Source organism: Dendrobates tinctorius, unplaced genomic scaffold, assembly GCF_039654945.1.
Source record: "Dendrobates tinctorius isolate UK_male_01 unplaced genomic scaffold, ASM3965494v1 ptg000130l, whole genome shotgun sequence".
NCBI classification, from domain to species: Eukaryota; Metazoa; Chordata; class Amphibia; order Anura; family Dendrobatidae; genus Dendrobates; species Dendrobates tinctorius.
In genome coordinates, this window is record NW_027361798.1 from 1,076,998 (window position 1) to 1,096,077 (window position 19,080).

General features: G+C 46.2%; 1 protein-coding gene across 1 annotated transcript in view; it reads right to left on the bottom strand.

Annotated features, from left to right (window-relative positions):
• LOC141047911 (cytochrome P450 2B19-like) overlaps positions 1-19,080 on the bottom strand; it is a 310,299-nt gene that overhangs the window by 11,478 nt on the left and 279,741 nt on the right. The window contains exons 8-9 of the mRNA XM_073543231.1: positions 3,639-3,826; positions 2,875-3,016 (exon numbers count right to left, since the gene is read on the bottom strand). Coding sequence (XP_073399332.1) covers positions 2,875-3,016; positions 3,639-3,826 — 330 coding nt within the window. The remainder of the gene's footprint in view (positions 1-2,874; positions 3,017-3,638; positions 3,827-19,080) is intronic.

Sequence of the window (19,080 nt, forward strand, 5' to 3'; positions counted from 1 at the left end):
ACCAGAAAAGCGGGTCCCCGGGAACCATATGCTTCAGCTGTTAATGTGGCCTCCAGTATTGAGGAGAAACAGTCGCCGAAGGCGCGGTATGCTAGGAGGCTGCCTGCAACGGTCGCAACCCCTACAGTAAGACAGAGGGCAGAGGCACCCTTAATGGAATCGGTGGACACAGTCAGGTCACTGGAGCTGAAGGCTCCAAGTTCTCCAAGCCAGCCACCAGTTGAAGGAAAGAGCTGGAGAGATAGTGGGTAGTCCTCCTCCAAGTTGGTCTTTGGGCCACACATTCATTATTATTTAGGGCCAAAATGCGGCCCACTATTCCGGTCGCAAGGACAGTGTGGAGTAAAGGCGACACTTTTAAGTGGAGAGTGTTGTGTTAGCTGCACCAAGTGAAAAAAAATGAATGAGAGACTGTTCCGCTTCCCCACAAGGGCAAGGATCCCTGTACGGCATTAGGACTAGGTGTTAGTACTAACCCACACAGTCAGTGTTGAAGGATTTTGTCTTTTTCCATTCCTCCAAGTTTCTCTGCTCATGTTTGCGCACCACCTGCCGGAGTGCGAGGCTAAAAACCTGAAAGCCTGAAAGGGTTAATCACCCTTGGTAACAAGAATGGACTGTGTGCAGCTGCTATAAGTACGGTGCTGTTTTAACCTTGAACTATTGTTGTTTTAACACTGAACTGCTCCTGAGAGCATAAAAGCAGCACACTTGTCTTATAGGGACTGTACTCCATTAAAGGAGAGAGAGGAAAACCTGAACAGGAAGACCCGAGGAGCGAGCCGGGTCAAGACTATATGGACTGTTGCTGGGTTGGCCACTGGGCCAGTGTGTTTGTTTATATGGACTTCCTTTGTTTGGATACCCGAAGCAGAAAAGGAATGGACCACAGGCCTGAAATGTTGCAAGTAAGCTCATTGTGTGTACGGGTCATAGGAGCAAAGGGATCGGGGTCAGTAAGACCTGGGTTTAATGGAAAATTAACTTGAACTTTATGTTCTAGGGTTCCAACTGAGTGGAACCGGGGTCACAGTTGAACAACTGATACAGAGTTTATTAACTGTATAAACGTTTTAGATATGCCAACTGTTTTAAGTTCACAGGTGCCGCCATGGTGGAGGACGACCATATTTTAGAAGGGAGGAGTGTAAGGAGGTGGCATCATATGTCTCCCCCTCTTTGGACATTGTTCACATTTATTACATGCGGTTCCATGGGACTTCCTGGTTTGGGGCAGTTGTGATGCAGCAGTGAAAGAGGATAGTCAGATAGCCATGGGGGTAAGGTTGTTTCAGCAAGAAGGAACCCCAGGATGAGGAGCGTGCAAATGGTCACCACCTTAAATGGTAACCATTCCAAGGAGGATCATGGGCCTACGGCTGGGACTAGGCATAGCTGAGATGGTGAGCCTTTTACCTTTTCCTATTGTGACCGGACAAGGGGAATGGGAGGTAGCTGGTGGACCTAAAGCCATGGACGTCACAGACGGGACAGGGATTGTCCAGAAGGGCAGAGATTGCCAGGAGAGATAGAGATCATCTGATGGGACAGGGATTGTCCAGCAGGGCCGAGATTGCCAGGAGGACCAGAGATTGACAGGGAAAGCTCCAGGAATGTCATTGCATGAGAACTGTGCTGCATCTGTAATAAGAACCCTATTACTAAGTAAAGTTGAACTGTTAAGCATGGATATGGATTTTGGAGTCCTTTGTGAGAACCGGGAATCTGGGGCCAGGATGGCTGAAGCAGAAGGAACCCTAGAATCTAAAGTGAGTGTTCTACTTCATGTTTCCTTTGTGGGGTGTCAGGGTGTGGCGATACAGCAGCTCCTTGCCATGACTACCACCCTGACCTCCTTACATCTTGCCTTTGAAAGCTTTACTTCCTAGCTCCATGGAGACATTGTGCTGAACAGGAGATCATTGGAGCTGCTGTTGATTGTTGTGGGCTGTTTTTGGGTGTACGCTTTCCTCATTGTCCTATTCCCATTTGGTTGGTACATTCCTTTGTTTTCCTATATACTTCTCTACCTTTGGTGATTGATTGTATGTTTGCTGCCTTCTGTTATACCTGTTTTGTCTTTGAATCTTGTTTATTACCTTATATTTCTGTCTCATGCCTCATGAGATGGGGGAGGTGACAGATCAGGGTTTATCAAGAGCATTATAAGGTCCGAGAGTCAAGACTACTCTCTACCTTCAAGACTACCCCTGGGACAGAGTTAATTAGGATCCCAGTTCCAGGGACAGTTTGAGGCCCCCCTTCCTTATTGTAGACCATCACAGTGTGACAGTAATGTATCAGTGCAAACATAGCTGTCAGTCAATAGGCCAGGGCACAAACACAGCTGCTCAAGTCACTAGGTAAGAAGCAGTGACTGAAGCCGCATCAGAACAACTCTGAAATCCGGAGGCTGCCAGAAGGAATAAATTTAAATTCCTCCTGGTAGCCTGGCTTTAGAGCTGCGGCCGCCTGACTTCAGAACGCTATAAACCATCCCACCCCTAACACGTATAATTAATTATATCCAAAAATATTTTGAATAGGGCAGACATAATAACCAAAATAAAATAAAACTATTTTAGCAATATTATTAGTGATAGTTACCAAAAAATTGCTCAAATCACTTCATATATTTAGACCTAAGGGACCCGATGCCTCAGCTTTAATTAGAGATGAGCGGATCAGGTAAAATTCAAATTCACCTGTTCACTGGATTTTTCCAGAGTAATATGATTCATGGATAAGTTATTCTCTGAAAATTTAATTTTTGTTAACATGGTCTGGTCTCTCTAGACCCCAATTCTGCACTTTGCCCAGAATCCCAGATGCTCCATTTGTCTTCTCTCTGATATTTCCATCTTTGGTTCTCACCTGCTGAAAATGCCATGAACGCCATCCTGGGTCGAAACTGCCCATCCTCGTTCAGAAAATGCTGAGGGTTGAACTCTTCTGGAGTTTCCCACTGAGATGGGTCTTGTAGGACTGATGTGAGGAAGGGGATCACAGCCGTTCCCTGATACCAAGAAAGATCAAGTGTTACATGAATGTACCGTATATAGTTCATGAGGATCAGAGAAGACCCAGAATTTCCTAACTATGTACCAATCGTCAGATACGGAGATGGGCGGATCTGTTCGTAGGACTTTCGTCCATTGGCCAGATCAGTAGTCGTGCCTGGCTAATCAAAAGCTGTGCCTGGAAGGTCCAGGAAGGTAAGAGGTTCTAGAGCATCCCGTCCAGCAACTGGAGTCTTCTGACCTGGCCGATGGAGCAGAGTCTCACAAATCGATCTGCCCATCTCTAGTCAGTTTTTATATATGAACTATATAGCTGTATCTCACTAGAATACAACACAACTTATATACTTCCGATAGAGATATGGTACCATAAACATGTTTTCCAATGGGTTTTCTACAAAAACGTTGCAATTCAAAGCAAAATTGCATGAAGGCGCCCATGATTGGGGAAAGCTGAGTGGCATCAGCTGTTTATAATGTCATCTTTTTACAAGACTGAGGGGTGCAAAATACTTTTTTTAATATTTCCATTTGCTTGTTTCAAAAAATTGTCCAATAACTTCTTCAGTATTGTGTAAGAAAATCTAGAAAACGCACATTGTAAGAATTGCTGCGTACCTTCGGGATGGTATAACCTCTAAACTTGATGTCTTCAGTGACGGCATGTAAAAGAGCAGTTGGTGCCAGGTCAAAAACTCGCTGTGCTTCATGGATGACGGCGTTTGTATAAGCCAGCTGGGGCTTGTCCATGATCTCAGGGGATCGCAGGGACTTGGTCACCTGATCTATCTCCTGCTGAACTTTAGCTGTGAGACAAAGATCAGAATATTATGATTTATTTTGGAGCACCAATGATTCCAGAGTGCTGAATATACGGAGAGGGATTACAGGCATATAATACAAATAAAAAGCACACACAAGTACAAAAAACAGGGGAAGAGGACCGTGCCCTCATGGGCTTAACATCTGCAGGGTATTGGGGAAGGACACAGAAGAACAGAGAAGGACAGTGTTGTTACTGTGGATGGGATAGGGCAGCGCTGTTACTACAGGATGTAATGAGGTGACAGTGGGGTCATTGCAGGCCGCCGACCTTCCTGATAAGATGAGTCTCCAGGTTGTGTCTGAAGGTTTCAACGCTGGGAAAAAAATCAGTTGTCTTTGGGCTCTGGACTCCAGAGGACGAGAGAGGTTCAGGAGGAGTCTTGGAAGTAATTAGATAAGGAACATAGGAGAGCAGAGGAGATGAGGTGGTCTTGTGAGGAGTAAGGATAACATATGGGAATATATCAGAAGATTAGTTCATAGATATATTAAGATGACAGATTATGGATGACTTTTTCGGTCAGTATTAGCAGTTTATTTTGGATATGTTAGAGAATTGTGAGCCAATGAAGGGATTTGCAGAGGGGAAAAGCAGAGGAGAAATGAGTAAAAAGGTGGGTTAGTCGAGCAGCAGAATTAAGGCCAGACTGGAAAGGTGCAAGTGTGTTAGCAGGGAGGTCACAGAGGAAGATGTTTCAGAAGTCAAGGCGGGAGATGATGAGGGCATTCACTTTTATTGACTGAAGGGAGTTTAATGCAGGGTTCACTAAACCCTCAGACAGATGTCTGTCCAGCCTCTGTTTGAAGACTTCCAATGAAGGAGAATTCATCACCACCTCTCGTGGCAGCCTGTTCCACTCATTGATCACCCTAACTGTCAAAAAGTCTTTTCTAATATCTAATCTGTACCTTCTCCCTTTCAGCTTCATTCCATTGCTTCTCATGTTTTCATGTTCAAATGAGAATAAGGATGATCCCTCTACACTGTAACAGCCCAACAGATATTTGTAACAGTCAGATAGGTTGCGGTCACTGGGGAGTGCAGAGAAAGCAGACTAGCCGGGTTAGTAAAGCAAGCAGGTCAAACACAGCTCCACCCATCTGCCTCCAATGGAGGTAGGTGCAGTAGTAGAGTTTAAAGAACAGTCAACGGAGCGCTAGGAACTACAGGACATGGGTGTATTTGATAAGTCCACAACGTGTTTCGACGGTAACCCATCATCATTAGATGACAGTTGTTTATACTCTATTACAGGGGTGAGGAATCTTTTTTCTGCCAAAGGCCATTTGGATATTTATACCATCCTTCGGGGGCCGTACAAACTCCACCCACAAAGTACATCCTGACTCTGGCACTGGTTTCATGACTTAATCTTTCATTGCATGCCCTTCAATGTTCAGTAGTGAACACTGCGTGTGTGTACTCACAGAGCAAGAAGAAATTAATGAGATTGTTGCAATCAAAATACAGCTCCCTGGCCAAGAATACAGTCCCTGAGAATCTGCTCGGTGGCCTGATAAAAGGTCATCGTGGGCCGTAAATGGCCCTGGGGCCTGAGGTACCCCACCCCTGCTCTACTACAACAGATATTTGTAGGCAGCTATTAAGTGTCCTCTTAGCCTTCCTTTTTGCAAGCTAAATATTCCCAGATCCTTTAACTGTTCCTCGTAGGACACATTTTGCAGTTCGCTCGCCATTCTGGTAGCGCTTCTCTGAATTATCTACAGTTTTTCAATGTCTTTTTTAAAATGTGGTGCCCAGAACTGGCACAGTATTCCAGATGAGGGCCGACCAAGGAGAGAGTAGAGGGGGATAATTACTTCACGTGATGTAGACTCTATGCTTCTCTTATACATCCTAGAAATGGACAAAGTATTCCAGATGAGGCCTGACCAAGGAGGAGTAAAGGGGGTTATTTACTTCATGTGATCTAGACTCTATGCTTCTCTTAACATATCCTAGAACTGTGTTTGCCTTTTTTGCTGCTGCATCACACTGTTGACTCATGTGCAGTCTGTGATCTATTAGTATACCTAAGTCTTTTTTACATATGCTGTTGCTTAGTTCTATTCCTTCCATTTTGTAGATGTCGTTTTCATTGTTCATTGCCTTGTCAGTCCCATACTTGGTCATTTTTTCATTAAGGATAGTATGAGATACTTTATCTAATGTTTTGCTGAAGTCGAGATATACTATATCTACCGCATTTCCCTGATCCACCCAGTCAGTGATTCCATCATAGAAGGAAATTAGTCTGGCATGGCTTCTTTGCTACAAACCCATGCTGGCTCTGTTTAATTACTGTATTCTTATCCAAGTACTTACATACATGCTGTTTAATATTTTTTTCAAAGATCTTTCCTGGTATAGCAGTAAGGCTCACTGGCCTGTAATTTCCTGGCTCCATTTTCTTTCCTATTTTTGAACAAAGGGACAACATTTGCCCTTTTCCTGTATTTTTCAAATATTGTTGCTAGGGTTCTGCAATTTACCGTGCTAACTCTTTCAGTACCCTAAAATGCAAATCATCTGGACTAGGAGATGTAAATTCATGTAAAATAGCTAATTGTTCCCTCACCATCTCTCTGTTTATAGATAGTATGACAGCTGCTGTGACCTGTCTGTCACCTGTCTCAGAACTGTGTGTGACTGCTCTGCATGTCCTCACACTAGCTGAGGATTCCTGCAGAGCGGTCACACTGTCAGATCTCCTATGCTGGGCTTTGTGGTGCTACAGAAGCTTGTAACACCATAATCCCTGCTGAAGAATGAAGACAGAAGAAAGAAGAGGGACTACAATCATAAGTGTTGATCCCTGATCCCTGCCAGATCTGTCTTCATCTACTTCAATCCCACCATCCCCCTCCCCCCCCCTCTTTTCCCCCCTCCACTCCCCTTTGCACCGCCTCCGTGCGCATATTTAGCAGCCGCCGAGAGTTGATTGGTGATGCAGTTGACCGATCAACTCGTGCACACTTTTTATTCTCAGCCCCCTTTACGCCACCTCCGTGTGCACATCCAGCACCTGCCAAACGTTGATAAGTGACGCAGTTCACTTACCAGAGCTCGTGCCCTCTGTTTTCCATTTTTTTCATCCCCCATTGCGCCACCTCCGTGCACACAACCAGCAGCTGCCAAACTTTGATAAGTGATGCAATTGATTTATCAGAGCTGGTGCCTGCTATTTTACACTTTGTTTCACAGGCATTTTTATCTCCCTATTTGCTTTTTTTCTTTTAGCTTGTTCAGACAAGTTTGCACCAATCACTATACCCCCACACATACACATACAGTTATAAATAAAGTACACACAAGCACCATGTCCCGCCTGTCACGCTCATCCCAACAGCGCTATTCATTGGAGGAGGCATATGTTTTCCGTGCCTCCGACGCTGATAGTGAGAGAGAGAGGATCCCATATTTCTTGACTTTTTGGATTCTTCATCCTCATGCTTATCCTCTTCCTCCTCCTCCTCATCTTCCTCCTCGGGTCCTGCGGAACCGCCACGCAGACATCCCAGGACAAATGATGAGGCATCACCAACCATTCCCGAAGATGAAGCTGAACCAGCGCACCCCATTGTGGATCCCGTATGGACCTTGCCCTCGAAAATAACGCTGATTCCTGATTTTGTGGCAGAATCAGGAATCAAGTTTGATACCACCAGCCTCACAGAAATAGACTTTTTCAATGTCTTTTTCTCTTAGGATTTTGTTAACCTCATGATGGACCAAACTAATTTGTACGCTCATCAATTTTTGGCAAAAAACCCCGGTTCATCATATTCTAACTGGTCTACTGTAGACGCAGTTGAAATGATGCAGTTTGGGGCCTGGTCCTTCACATGGGGATTCTGAAGAAGCCAGAACTTCTGCAATATTGGAGTGTTGATATTTTATAGAACACTCCAGTGTTCTGAATGGTCATGGCCCGGACGCGCTTTGAGGCCATCCAGAAATCCTGAATTATACCGATAATGCACAGTGTCCCCCACGAGAAGACTCCAACTTTGACCGTCTGTTCAGAACCCCCTGAATGTCCTCCTGTCCTGGGAGTGAGTAGGAAAATTGTGTGGGATTTGGTGCACCCACTGCTGGATAAAGGTTATCACCTCTAAACCGATAACTTTTATACTAGCATCCCACTCTACAAATCCCTTTCTGTACGAGGTACCGCAGCCTCCGGCACTGTCTGCAAAAATCAGATAGGCCTCTCGAAAACGCTACTTAGGCAGATGCTCAGAAGGGGTGACAGCAGAGACCACCTGCTGGTGGTCAAATACAAGGACAAGAGGGATGTCCTTCTCTTGACCACCATGCATGTTGATGGCAGTGCCCTCAGTACTGTACGAGGTAACTCTACACAGGTCAGCAAACCGGACTGTGTACTGGGCTAGAACAAAAACATGGGGGGCATTGATCTCTCCGATCAACTCCTCCAACCGTATAGTGCTTTGAGAAAGTCATGGCGTGGTACAAAAAGCTGGCCGTGCACATCGTACAAATGGCAATGCTCAACGCTTTCCTGCTGTCATGATGTGCAAGCCACACCGATACATCGTACCTTTAGTTCCAGGAGGCAGTGGTTAAGGCCCTGATATTTGGCGCTCCGGAAGGAGTGGGCCCCAGTATTTCCGGAACAGAAGGTACTCGTATTGTACCAGGTCAGCTTTTCCTGGGGGTGGTCCCGCTAACTGAAAGAAAAGGTAAGCCGCAAAAAAGGTGCTGAGTGTGTTACAAAACAGGAATAGGTTAGTTATTTGCTGCTCATGGGGATGCCCTTGATGGCTATATGCTCATTTGGATTAAACTAGGGGTACTTGCTTTTACATATTCTTGAGGTTTTTGACTTATCTTGTATGTATTTCTAGACTAGTAACTTAGCCTTTTCTCATTCCCCATTATTGGGGTGCATTATATTATAGGTGTTACTCTGTTTAATCATTATCAGCAGTCAAGTTACCTCATGATGCTTACCCATTATTATATTCATGTTGATGCACGTGTGACACTTTGTGGTTGTCCCTAGTGGGACACGGGCACGGACAGTTTGTTTTTACTTGTTTTTAACTTCATGTGTGTTGTCATGTTAATAAAGGACTATTTACATTTTGTACTTTCAAGTGTGCGCTAGTCATATGTTATGGCCCTTTTTTTCTTGCATTGATTGCGGTTTCTTCCATACATGTAGTAGTACCTTGCTATTCAAGTGATTGTATTATCCCATTGTGGTGCACCCAGCGTTTTTTGTCTTACAAAAGAGGAATACACAAGGACTCCACTTATCAATGCAACACCTGCCCCGAAAAACCTGGCCTGTGTATGAAAGATTGCTTCAAATTGTACCACACCTCAATGCACTACTAATTTGCTTAGATTTATAGGTAACAGTAGATTAGTTCCAAAAAGGGGGCACATCTAGATAAGTTCCTTGGGGGTCTAGTTTCCAAAATGATGTCACTTGTGTTTTTTTTTTACTGTTTAGGCACATCAGGGGCTCTGCAAACGGAACATGATGTCGGCAGACCATTCCATCAAAGTCTGCATTCCAAAATGTCACTACTTCCCTTCCAAGCCCCGACATGTGCCCAAAGAGATTTTTCCCACATATGGGGTACCAGCGTACTCAGGACAAATTGGACAACAACTATTGGGGTCCAATTTCCCTTGGAAAATTTTTATGTGGGGAAAAAATAGGATTTTTTTATTTTCACGCCCGGGCATTATAAATTTAGTGAACCACTTGGGGGTTCAAAATTCTCACCACATCTCTAGATAAGTTCCTTAGGGGGTCTAGTTTCCATAATGGGGTCACATGTGGGAGGTTTCTACTGTTTAGGCAAATCAGGGGCTCGCCAAACGCGACATGGCGTCTGATCTCAATTCCAGACAATTTTAGGTTGAAAAAGTCAAACGGCGTTCCTTCCACTCCCTTCTGAGCCCTGCCATGTGTCCAAACAGTGGTTCCCCCCACACATGGGGTATCAGCATACTCAGGACAAATTGGACAACTTTTTGGGTCCAATTTCTCCTTTTACCCCTGTGAAAATAAAAAGATTGTTGCTAAAAGATAATTTTTGTGACTAAAAAGTTAAATGTTCATTTTTTACTTCCATATTGCTTCTGCACCTGTGAAACACCTAAAGGATTAATAAACTTCTTAAATGTGGTTTTGATCAGCTTGAGGGTTGAAATTTTTAGAGTGATTTCACTTTTGGGTATTTTCTGCCATATAGACCCCTCAAAGTGACTTCAGATGTGATGTGGTCCCTAAAAAAATGGTTTTGTAAATTTTGTTGTAAAAATGAGAAATCGCTGGTCAACTTTTAACCCTTATAACTTCCTAACAAAAAAAAAATGGTTTCCAAAAATGTGCTGATGTAAAGTAGACATGTGGGAAATGTTATTACGACAACTATTTTGTGTGACATACAGTATTTCTCTGATTTAAGGGCATAAAAATTCAAGTTTGAAAATTGCAAAATTTTCAAAATTTTTGCCATATTTCCATTTTTTTCATAAATAAACGTAAGTTATATCGAAGAAATTTTACCACTAACGTGAAGTACAATATGTCATGAAAAAGCAGTCTTAGAATCGCCAAGATCTGCCTCCCGAAGAAGCTGTGCGAAACGCGCATCAGGGCAGAGGGACGTCCAGGCATCTCCACAAGCTGATACTGGTATGTATCAGACATCATTGGCCACATGCTTCCATACCATACATAGGGATTGCGTTATTAAGAGGACACTTAGGGAGATGACTGTACACCATACAATTTCTAATTGGGTATACCCGTGGGGGCAATTGTATCATTAAGGGATATTGTGGGTGCTTGCTTCTCTATCTCGAGCGCAGTTATGTTAATGCGTATTATATTGTGTGGATGTCTTTGACATTAGTTATATTGCTGTAGTGGTATTTCCTATGGATTGTTAGTCCCTCCTTTCTTTCCAGCATCTTTCTTTTGTACTTGTTTTAAATGTCATAATAAAGGATGAAATTTTATTATTGATATACCATTGTCTGGTACCAATTATTTATTTTACCTTTTGACTACCACAAAAGTGATATGGTTGGTCTGTGGTATATCACCCGGTAGGGGATAAAGTAAAAAAAAGTTTGGGCAAATTTTTGTGATTATAGATAAACAGAAGTTATATCGAAGAAATTTTACCACTATCATGAAGTACAATATGTCATGAAAAAAACAGTCTTAGAATCGCCAAGATCCATTGAAGCGTTCCAGAGTTATCTACTATATAATCTTCTAATTCTGTCTGTCTGGCACGGAAATCCTGCGGCGCAGACTGGTCGCGCCCGGCCGGCCGCGACCAATCAGCCCATTCGAATGACGCACACCTCCGTCTGGAGATTTGCGGCGCAGGGAGAGAGAGAGAATGAATACCCAATGCGTTAGAATCGGGCCACCATCTAGTTACCTCATAAATGTCTAACTGGGGGTCTGTATGTGGGGGAGACTGGGCAAAAACTAAGAACAAGGAGGAATTCTCATCATCACACAATAAGAGAAAAAAGAATGGATCTACCTGTGGCAAAACATTTTTGTATCCCCGGTCATAGCATGATGGACATTAAATTACTTGTATTAAAAGGTAACTTCAAGTCTCAGAGAGACAGAAGAGTTTGGGAGTATAAATTTATGATGACCTTTGACAAAGTCTGTGCAGGAATGAATGTGTCGCATGGATTTATGTCTTTTTACATCAATTAAGGAATTTGCTCCACAGACCTTGTGGGGGCTTCACAACACAGAACCAGACCCCAATCAGAGGACAATAAAACTTTCACACTCCTTATCTATGAACTGTTCCAATATTTATGTCTATCCCTCTTCCATATTGACAATTCTGCTTCACATCACTTGTCTTATCTATTGCATTATTTCTGTGCTGTTTTGTGTATAAATATGTGATTCTTCAGATGATGTATTAGTCTAGCCTGATGAAGAGACCTGAGTAGTCTCAAAAGCTTGCAATGTGTTGCCATCTTTTCAGTTAGCCATTAAAAGGTATCAACCACTGAGGATTCTCAATTCTAAATATTCTTCTATGTCATAAAGGGACTGTGGCAGGCTCAGTCTGGCCTGGCGGGGTACCGGGTAAATGCCCGGTGGGCCCCGAGGGTCGCGGGGGGCCCTTTATATTTCTTGCCCCATTAAATGTTTTGGCCCTTTAAGAGCAGCAGGGACGCGCCGCGCGCGTGCACGTACCTTTGCGCCACACGCGATCGGGCGGCGACCCCCTGGCTGGCTAGCTCCGGCGGCTCCTGAGAGTCTGAAGAGAGCGATGAGTCACTCACCCGCTCTCACCCTGGCCGCCGCATGACCTTGCTGCAGTGGTTTGCGCGGCCTGTTCTTGATGGGCGGTGACAACCGCCCCGTGCTCTTATTTCCTCTTCTGTAGCTGGCTGCTGCCTGGCTAATAGCAGCGCCAGCATTCAGACAAGAAAAGGATGCTGCCGGCCTGCCATGCTCTGCATCGCTCACCCTGCTGCTCCAGCTCCCTCAGTGTGTACACAGGCAGCCCTGAACCCTCTGGTCCGGTGAGTAGAAAATAACAGGGGAAGGGGAGAGTCAGGGTCTGTGCATCCAGTGTCCTCGGCTGTGTGGTGGTGGGTGGTGGACTCTCTGACGGGCTCCCTGTCTGACTCCTGCAGCCCTGCGGCCTGCCCAGTGCGTCCAGTGTCCTCCTCCTCGGTCATGCAGCTCTGCCGGCTCCCGACTACCGCTGCCCTGCTGTGCTGGCCCAGCTGTGTGGTGGTGTTGTGGGCTCTCTGTCGGGCTCCTGGATCGCCCGTCAGGGCCGTGGGGTGCCCGCTTCTGGGCCGGTATCTCAGAGGGGAGTGTCACAGTAGCAGTGACCTGGTCTGTGGCCCTGGGCATCCATGTAAAAGGGAATATGCAAATAAAGTCCTTGGAGCCTCATTTAAGAGTCTCAAACATGGGACTAGCCAGATCTTCCTCCAGGGAAGAACCCAGCCAAGGGGTGGCTCCTTTCGGAAACCACTATTACCACCATATTAAGTGGCCCTTTAAGTCAATATCCAGCTCTCTACGAGTTTACAGATATGACAAGGGAAATACCAAGTGTCACGGTCACGCGTGTCTGGACGCAGATGTTACCGCAAGGCGAACCCATAACACACGTGACCCTGGATACAGCGCCTCCAGTGGGGCGAATTTAAATAATAAAACGTGCAGATGGATACACCGCCTCCACCTGGCGAATTTAGGTATTACACGTTAATATAAATTCTGGAAACCCCGCCGCCTCCAGTACGGCAAATTTAAATAATAAGGGGGACCTGGGAAACATTAACAATGGTGGGCCCTGCGATAGGGAAAAGGGAATTGGAGACCTCCTGAGCTCCCCTGAGCCAGTGTCCCTGCACTCCTAACGTTCCCTATGCCGGTTCCGCACTGGGCGCCGCACGCGTACCTCAACGCCCTTGCTCGCCCTGACCCTAAACCCTCACTAGGGAATTGGTCGGTGCGGAAACTAATCCCACCACTGCACTAACAACACACATGAGGGAAAGAGACAATACAGGGGGACACCACTTAGCTTTATGCTCTGTGCTTATGCTCCTGCAACAGAGCCCTCCACCTGCGTGCGTCTTCTCCTCCACCCGGATCCATCACCATAACAGGATCCTTCACCATAGTGCAGCCTTGGAGCAGAGTCCACCACCAGTTGTTGCTGCTTAGTAACAGAGTCCCAAAGATGAGTTCAGCTTCTGACACGAAGTCAAGCATGCTTGAGTCCAGCTCAGCAGCCAAGTCCCACATGGTGAGTGCCACTCTCCATAGTCGCCACTCCACCAGTCCATGCAGACACTTCTTGCTGACACCATCACTGCGTCCCCACCACGCCATGCCAGCCCTTCGTCCAGACACCATAGCTGACACACTTCCCCCCTGGCTAAGCTGCACAGGACTCCTCCTCAGCTCCATCCTTCCACCAGGCTCTCACCAACTCAAAATCCATGAAAGAATGAATATCACCAGCAGTGATTACACACCCTGAGACTCATTTATAGAGCCCCACACCTGAATCATAATTACAGAGAACTTTAAACTGAAAATCTAAGGTGCGATACCACTAACCACCACCGGGGACAGTCAAGTCACCTTGGCAACTTGCCAAAAGGAAAAAAAGTTCACTTCAGATCATGACACCAAGGCCAGGTATCTATCCACAGACAGCTATTTCGGGGTGTTGCCCCTCATCAGTGTGGAGTAGGATTCTGGCTAGGTGGGAGCAATGCTTAGTAGACCAACATCACGAAACAATCACTGACCTCAGGGCGACCAGTCAAAGAAAACACTGCGGAAGCCGGTAAAGGCGCTCAATCAGTGAATTCCTAGGTGCAATGCTCCCTGGGAAATACGAATATGCAAATAAAGTCCGTGGAGCCTCATTTAAGTCTCAAACACGGGACTAGCCAGATCTTCCTCCAGGGAAGGACCCAGCCAAGGGGTGGCTGCTTTCGGAAACCACCATTACCACCATATAAGTGGCCCTTTAAGTCAATATCCAGCTCTTTACGAGTTTACAGATATGACAAGGGAAATACCAAGGCCAGGTATCCATCCACAGACAGCTGTTTCGGGGTGTTGCCCCTCATCAGTGTGGAGTAGGATTCTGGCTAGGTGGGAGCAATGCCTAGTAGACCAACATCACGAAACAATCACTGACCTCAGGGAGACCAGTCAAAGAAAACACTGCGGCAGCCGGCAAAGGCGCTCAAACACAGTGAAATCCATGTAAAAGGGGTAGAGTGATGGGGATAAAGTCATTGAGATGATTCGTGACGCCACCTGTGGTTTCTGGTCAGTTTGACCAGCGCTGCAGGGTTGCTTCTCTGGGACAGATGGTGTGGTGCAGCAATGATGTTGTTGCCCTCCACAGGTAGGGCTCTAGTCTCAGGGCAGAGTAGATGAGGTTGGCAAATGAGGAGATAGTGAGAAGTAGATGGTGCAGTGTTAGGCACAGAGATGTAGCAGTTGCTGAGTGGGTTGGCGCAGGAAGAAGGCAAGGAGACAGATGAATGCAGTTCCAGTTCTTTTACTCACGTTCTTGGCACAGACAGGTGCCCGCTTCAATGCTGCGGTCTCCAGATCAGGGGCGCAGCCAACTCCCAGGCAGATGGAATTAACCTTTCCAGCTCTCCCTTTCGTGTGCCTGTTCTGAACATCTCCACACTAGTGCTTATACTGAGGTACTTGTAGTTGTGTGTTAAACCCAAGTTCCTCCTTTCAGATGTTCCTTTGAACTCCACTTGTACGGCAGACAGCTGTAGCCTGCTTCGGGGACTCCTTGCTATCAAGTCCCGGCTCACTCACGTGGCTGTTGTGCCCCCAAGTCTTAGGTGGGAATAAAGTTGTGACAACTTCAATTCCTCCGGTGTCTGCTGCAGGACCATCAGTGCGTCCAGTGTCCTCCTCATCGATCATGCAGCTCTGCCGGCTCCCGACTACCGCTGTCCTGCAGCGCCGACCCGGCTGTGTGGTGGTGGACTCTCTGCCGGGCTTCCTGTCTGACTCCTGCAGCCCTGCGGCCTGCCCAGAGTGTCCAGTGTCCTCCTCCTCAGAGTCATGCAGCTCTGCCGGCTCCCAACTACCGCTGTCCTGCAGTGCCGGCCCGGCTGTGTGGTGGTATTGTGGACTCTCTGCTGGGCTTCCTGTCTGACTCCTGCAGCCCTGCGGCCTGCCCAGTGCGTTCAGTGTCATCCTGCTCGGAGTCATGCAGCTCTGCTCTGCCGGCTCCTGACTACCGCTGTCCTGCAGTGCTTGCCCGGCTGTGTGATGGTGGTGGTGTGTGCTCTCCGCCAGGCTCCCTGACTCCTGCCGACCGCGTGGCCCCCAGAGACCTATTTTTCCTCTCTTTGTGGCCCCATCAGGTAGCCGGCACAGCTTCCAGGGAGGGTGGTGAGATATACTATTACACTGCGTAGGCGACCAGTCTGGGGGCCCCACGGTGGTCGCCTATGCAGTGTGTAATAGTATATATAATCTCAGCACACTCCCTGGAAGCTGTGCCGGCTACCTGATGGGGCCACACTGAGAGGAAAAATAGGTTTCTGGGGGCCACACGGTTGTCGCCTACGCAGTTTAATAGTATATCATTCTTGTCACCATGCTCCCTGGAAGCTGTGCCGGCTACCTGATGGGCAGCAGAGGAGGCCATAGTATGCTGCATGGAGGAGCAGGGGGGCCATAATGTGCTGCATGGAGGAGCAGGGGGCCCATAATACTGTATGAAGAAGCAAGTGCCCCATAATACTGTATGGAGGAGCATTATATGAGGCCCATAATACAGTATGGCGGACTATAAGGTGCCCATAATACTGTATGGCAGACTATATGGTTGCCATAATATGTATGGCGGACTATGTGGTGCCCATAATACTGTATGCCAGACTATGAGGTGCCCATAATACTGTATGGTGGACTATGTGGGTGCTCAAAATACTATATGGCGGACTATGTGGTCTCCCATAATACTGTATGGTGGACTATTTGGGTGCTCATAATACTGTATGGAGGACTATGTGGTTGCCCATAATACTGTATGGCGGACTATGTGGTTGCCCATAATACTGTATGGCGGACTATGTGGTTGCCCATAATACTGTATGACAGACTATGTGGTTGCCCATAATACAGTATGGCGGACTATGAGGTGCCCATAATACTGTATGGCGGAATATGTGGTTGCCCATAATATTTTATGGCGGACTATGTGGACCCAATCGGTAGAATGCGGAGCTTTTATCCCCATTTGACTGGAGTGGCATGTCTGACTTGATCACTGATCCATTCATTCCTCAGTGGCTGAACTTGTTTTTTTATAGAAGCCCCAAAGAGAATGAATGGAGCTTCGGTCAGATATCCCACCTGCCACTCCATTTTAAAATGGGGACAAGTGTCCTATCAGGGATAAAACTTCCTCATTATTCCAATCAGTGCAGTTTCTAATGGTCGGACCTAAGTGATGACCTATCCTGTGGAGCCCATGGATCAGTGATAACTTGTTTTAACCAAAGAACCCCATTAATGTAAGCTACTGCAATTATACATCCCAGTTATGGCAGCGCAGAGTAGATGTGCAGGAGCCGCCTGTGCTTTACAGCCGATGCTCCACTATAATGGGGATAACGACTGACAGATATTTGCATATAACCGTAGAGTGGGCCCCTAGAGTCCATTCCCCTGGTGGGCCCCAGACACCCCAGTCCGACCCTGGACTGAGATCAGAATTGAAAAAATTGGCCTGGTCATTAACATGCAAACCACCCTCAGAAGTAAAGAGGTTACAATTTTGAAGGGCTTTTTGCACTTGTTTGGAGATCCATTTGTCGTTCTCGATAGCATTTCACCCACAGTCTCATGAGCAAACTGAACGGGTTAATCAGAATCCTGAGACTTATGTTTGGTGTTTTGTGTCTGGGAATCAGGAGGACTGGGTTACCTACTTACCTCCAGCTGAATTTGCTGCAAATAATCATTGTCATGGGTCTACTGGTAAGACTCGGGCCTTCGGGGCATACGGGTTTCATCCTCAGTTTAGCAAATTTAATGGAATTGTTCTTCTGGAATACCTGAAGAAGAACGGTTTTCATCATCAATTATGTTTGTGTGGCAGGGTGTTCTTGAGGAAGATGAGTGTGGCTGATCGGAGACGTTTGGTGGGTGAGGACCTGTGTGTTGGTGACTTGGTATGGTTGTCCTCAGGGAACATTCAGTTGAAGGTTCCCTCTTTGAAACTGGGTCCCAGGTTCATCAGTCCTTATAAGATTTTGGCCATCGACAATCCCATAGCATTCCGTCTTGCTTTGTCGCCCACTTTTAGGATTCATAATGTGTTCTATCGATCTATACTTAAAAAATATGTTGCGTCAACTGCAGCATCACCGCTACCACCATCTCCGCTCAGTGTGGATGGAAATTTGGAATTTCAAACAGCTAAGATCGCTGTTTCTCGCTTAGTTCGATGGTTGCTTCAGTATCTGTTACACTGGAAGACATACATTCCTGAAGAGAAGATGTGGATACCAGGATCTGACGGTCATGCGACCAGGCTGATCAAGTCTTTATATGTAGCACATCCTGATAAACCAGATTCTGAGGTTCCGGAGGTCTCTCGTAGAAAGGGAGGTACTGTCATGGGGTTACTGCAACAGAGAGGAGCCAGAATACTGCAGCATCTGATTTCTCCTGCACTGATTAGATGGACTTCTCCTTCATATTAAACGGTGCAGGTTTCTTTTAGCAGTGCAGGAGTTAATATGCTCACTTGAGAACTCCTGGAAGCTTCATGCTGCATGGCTGGAAGTTGTTGGTTGGTGGTTGATATTTAAGAAAGCGTTTAGTGGATTTATCTGAGACTGTTGTTAGGTGTTGGGTGCATGTTAATTTCCCCTCCTTCTCCTACTATGATTTAACCCCATTCTCCACTCCCCAATGCATTCCTCTGGTTTGTGTGAGTATATTTGTATGATTGGTATTTTCTTTATCCCTGTTTGTATTTTCCTGGTTAGTCTAGTTGGTGTATTATAGTACACCACTACTCCCCTTTTCCCTGGGTGATGGAAGGGTACAAACTGAAATCAGGTTTAGAATCTAAGGCAAGGTATGTGGCCCCGGCGTCTTCACCATCAGAAGTAGTCTGAGGAGCAGGGTGATCTAGGACACCCCTAGCAATAAGGATAGGAAATGAGTCCTTGGTCCCGGGACGCTTAATAACAGCCGATACAATGTGACTGCACCAGCAGAATAGTGAGTGCAGCTCTGGAGTATAATACAGGATGTAACTCAGGATCAGTAATGTAATGTATGTACACAGTGACTGCACCAGTAGAATAGTGAGTGCAGCTCTGGGTATAATACAGGATGTAACGCAGGATCAGTAATGTAATGTATGTACACAGTGACTGCACCAGCAGAATAGTGAGTGCAGCTCTGGGGTATAATACAGTAGGTAACTCAGGGTCAGTAATGTAATGTATGTACACAGAGACTGCATCAGCAGAATAGTGAGTGCAGCTCTGGAGTATAATACAGGATGTAACTCGGGATCAGTAATGTATGTACAGAGTGACTGCACCGGCAGAATCGTGAGTGCAGCTCTGGAGTATAATACAGGATGTAACTCAGGATCAGTAATGTATATATACAGAGACTGCACCAGCAGAATAGTGAGTGCAGCT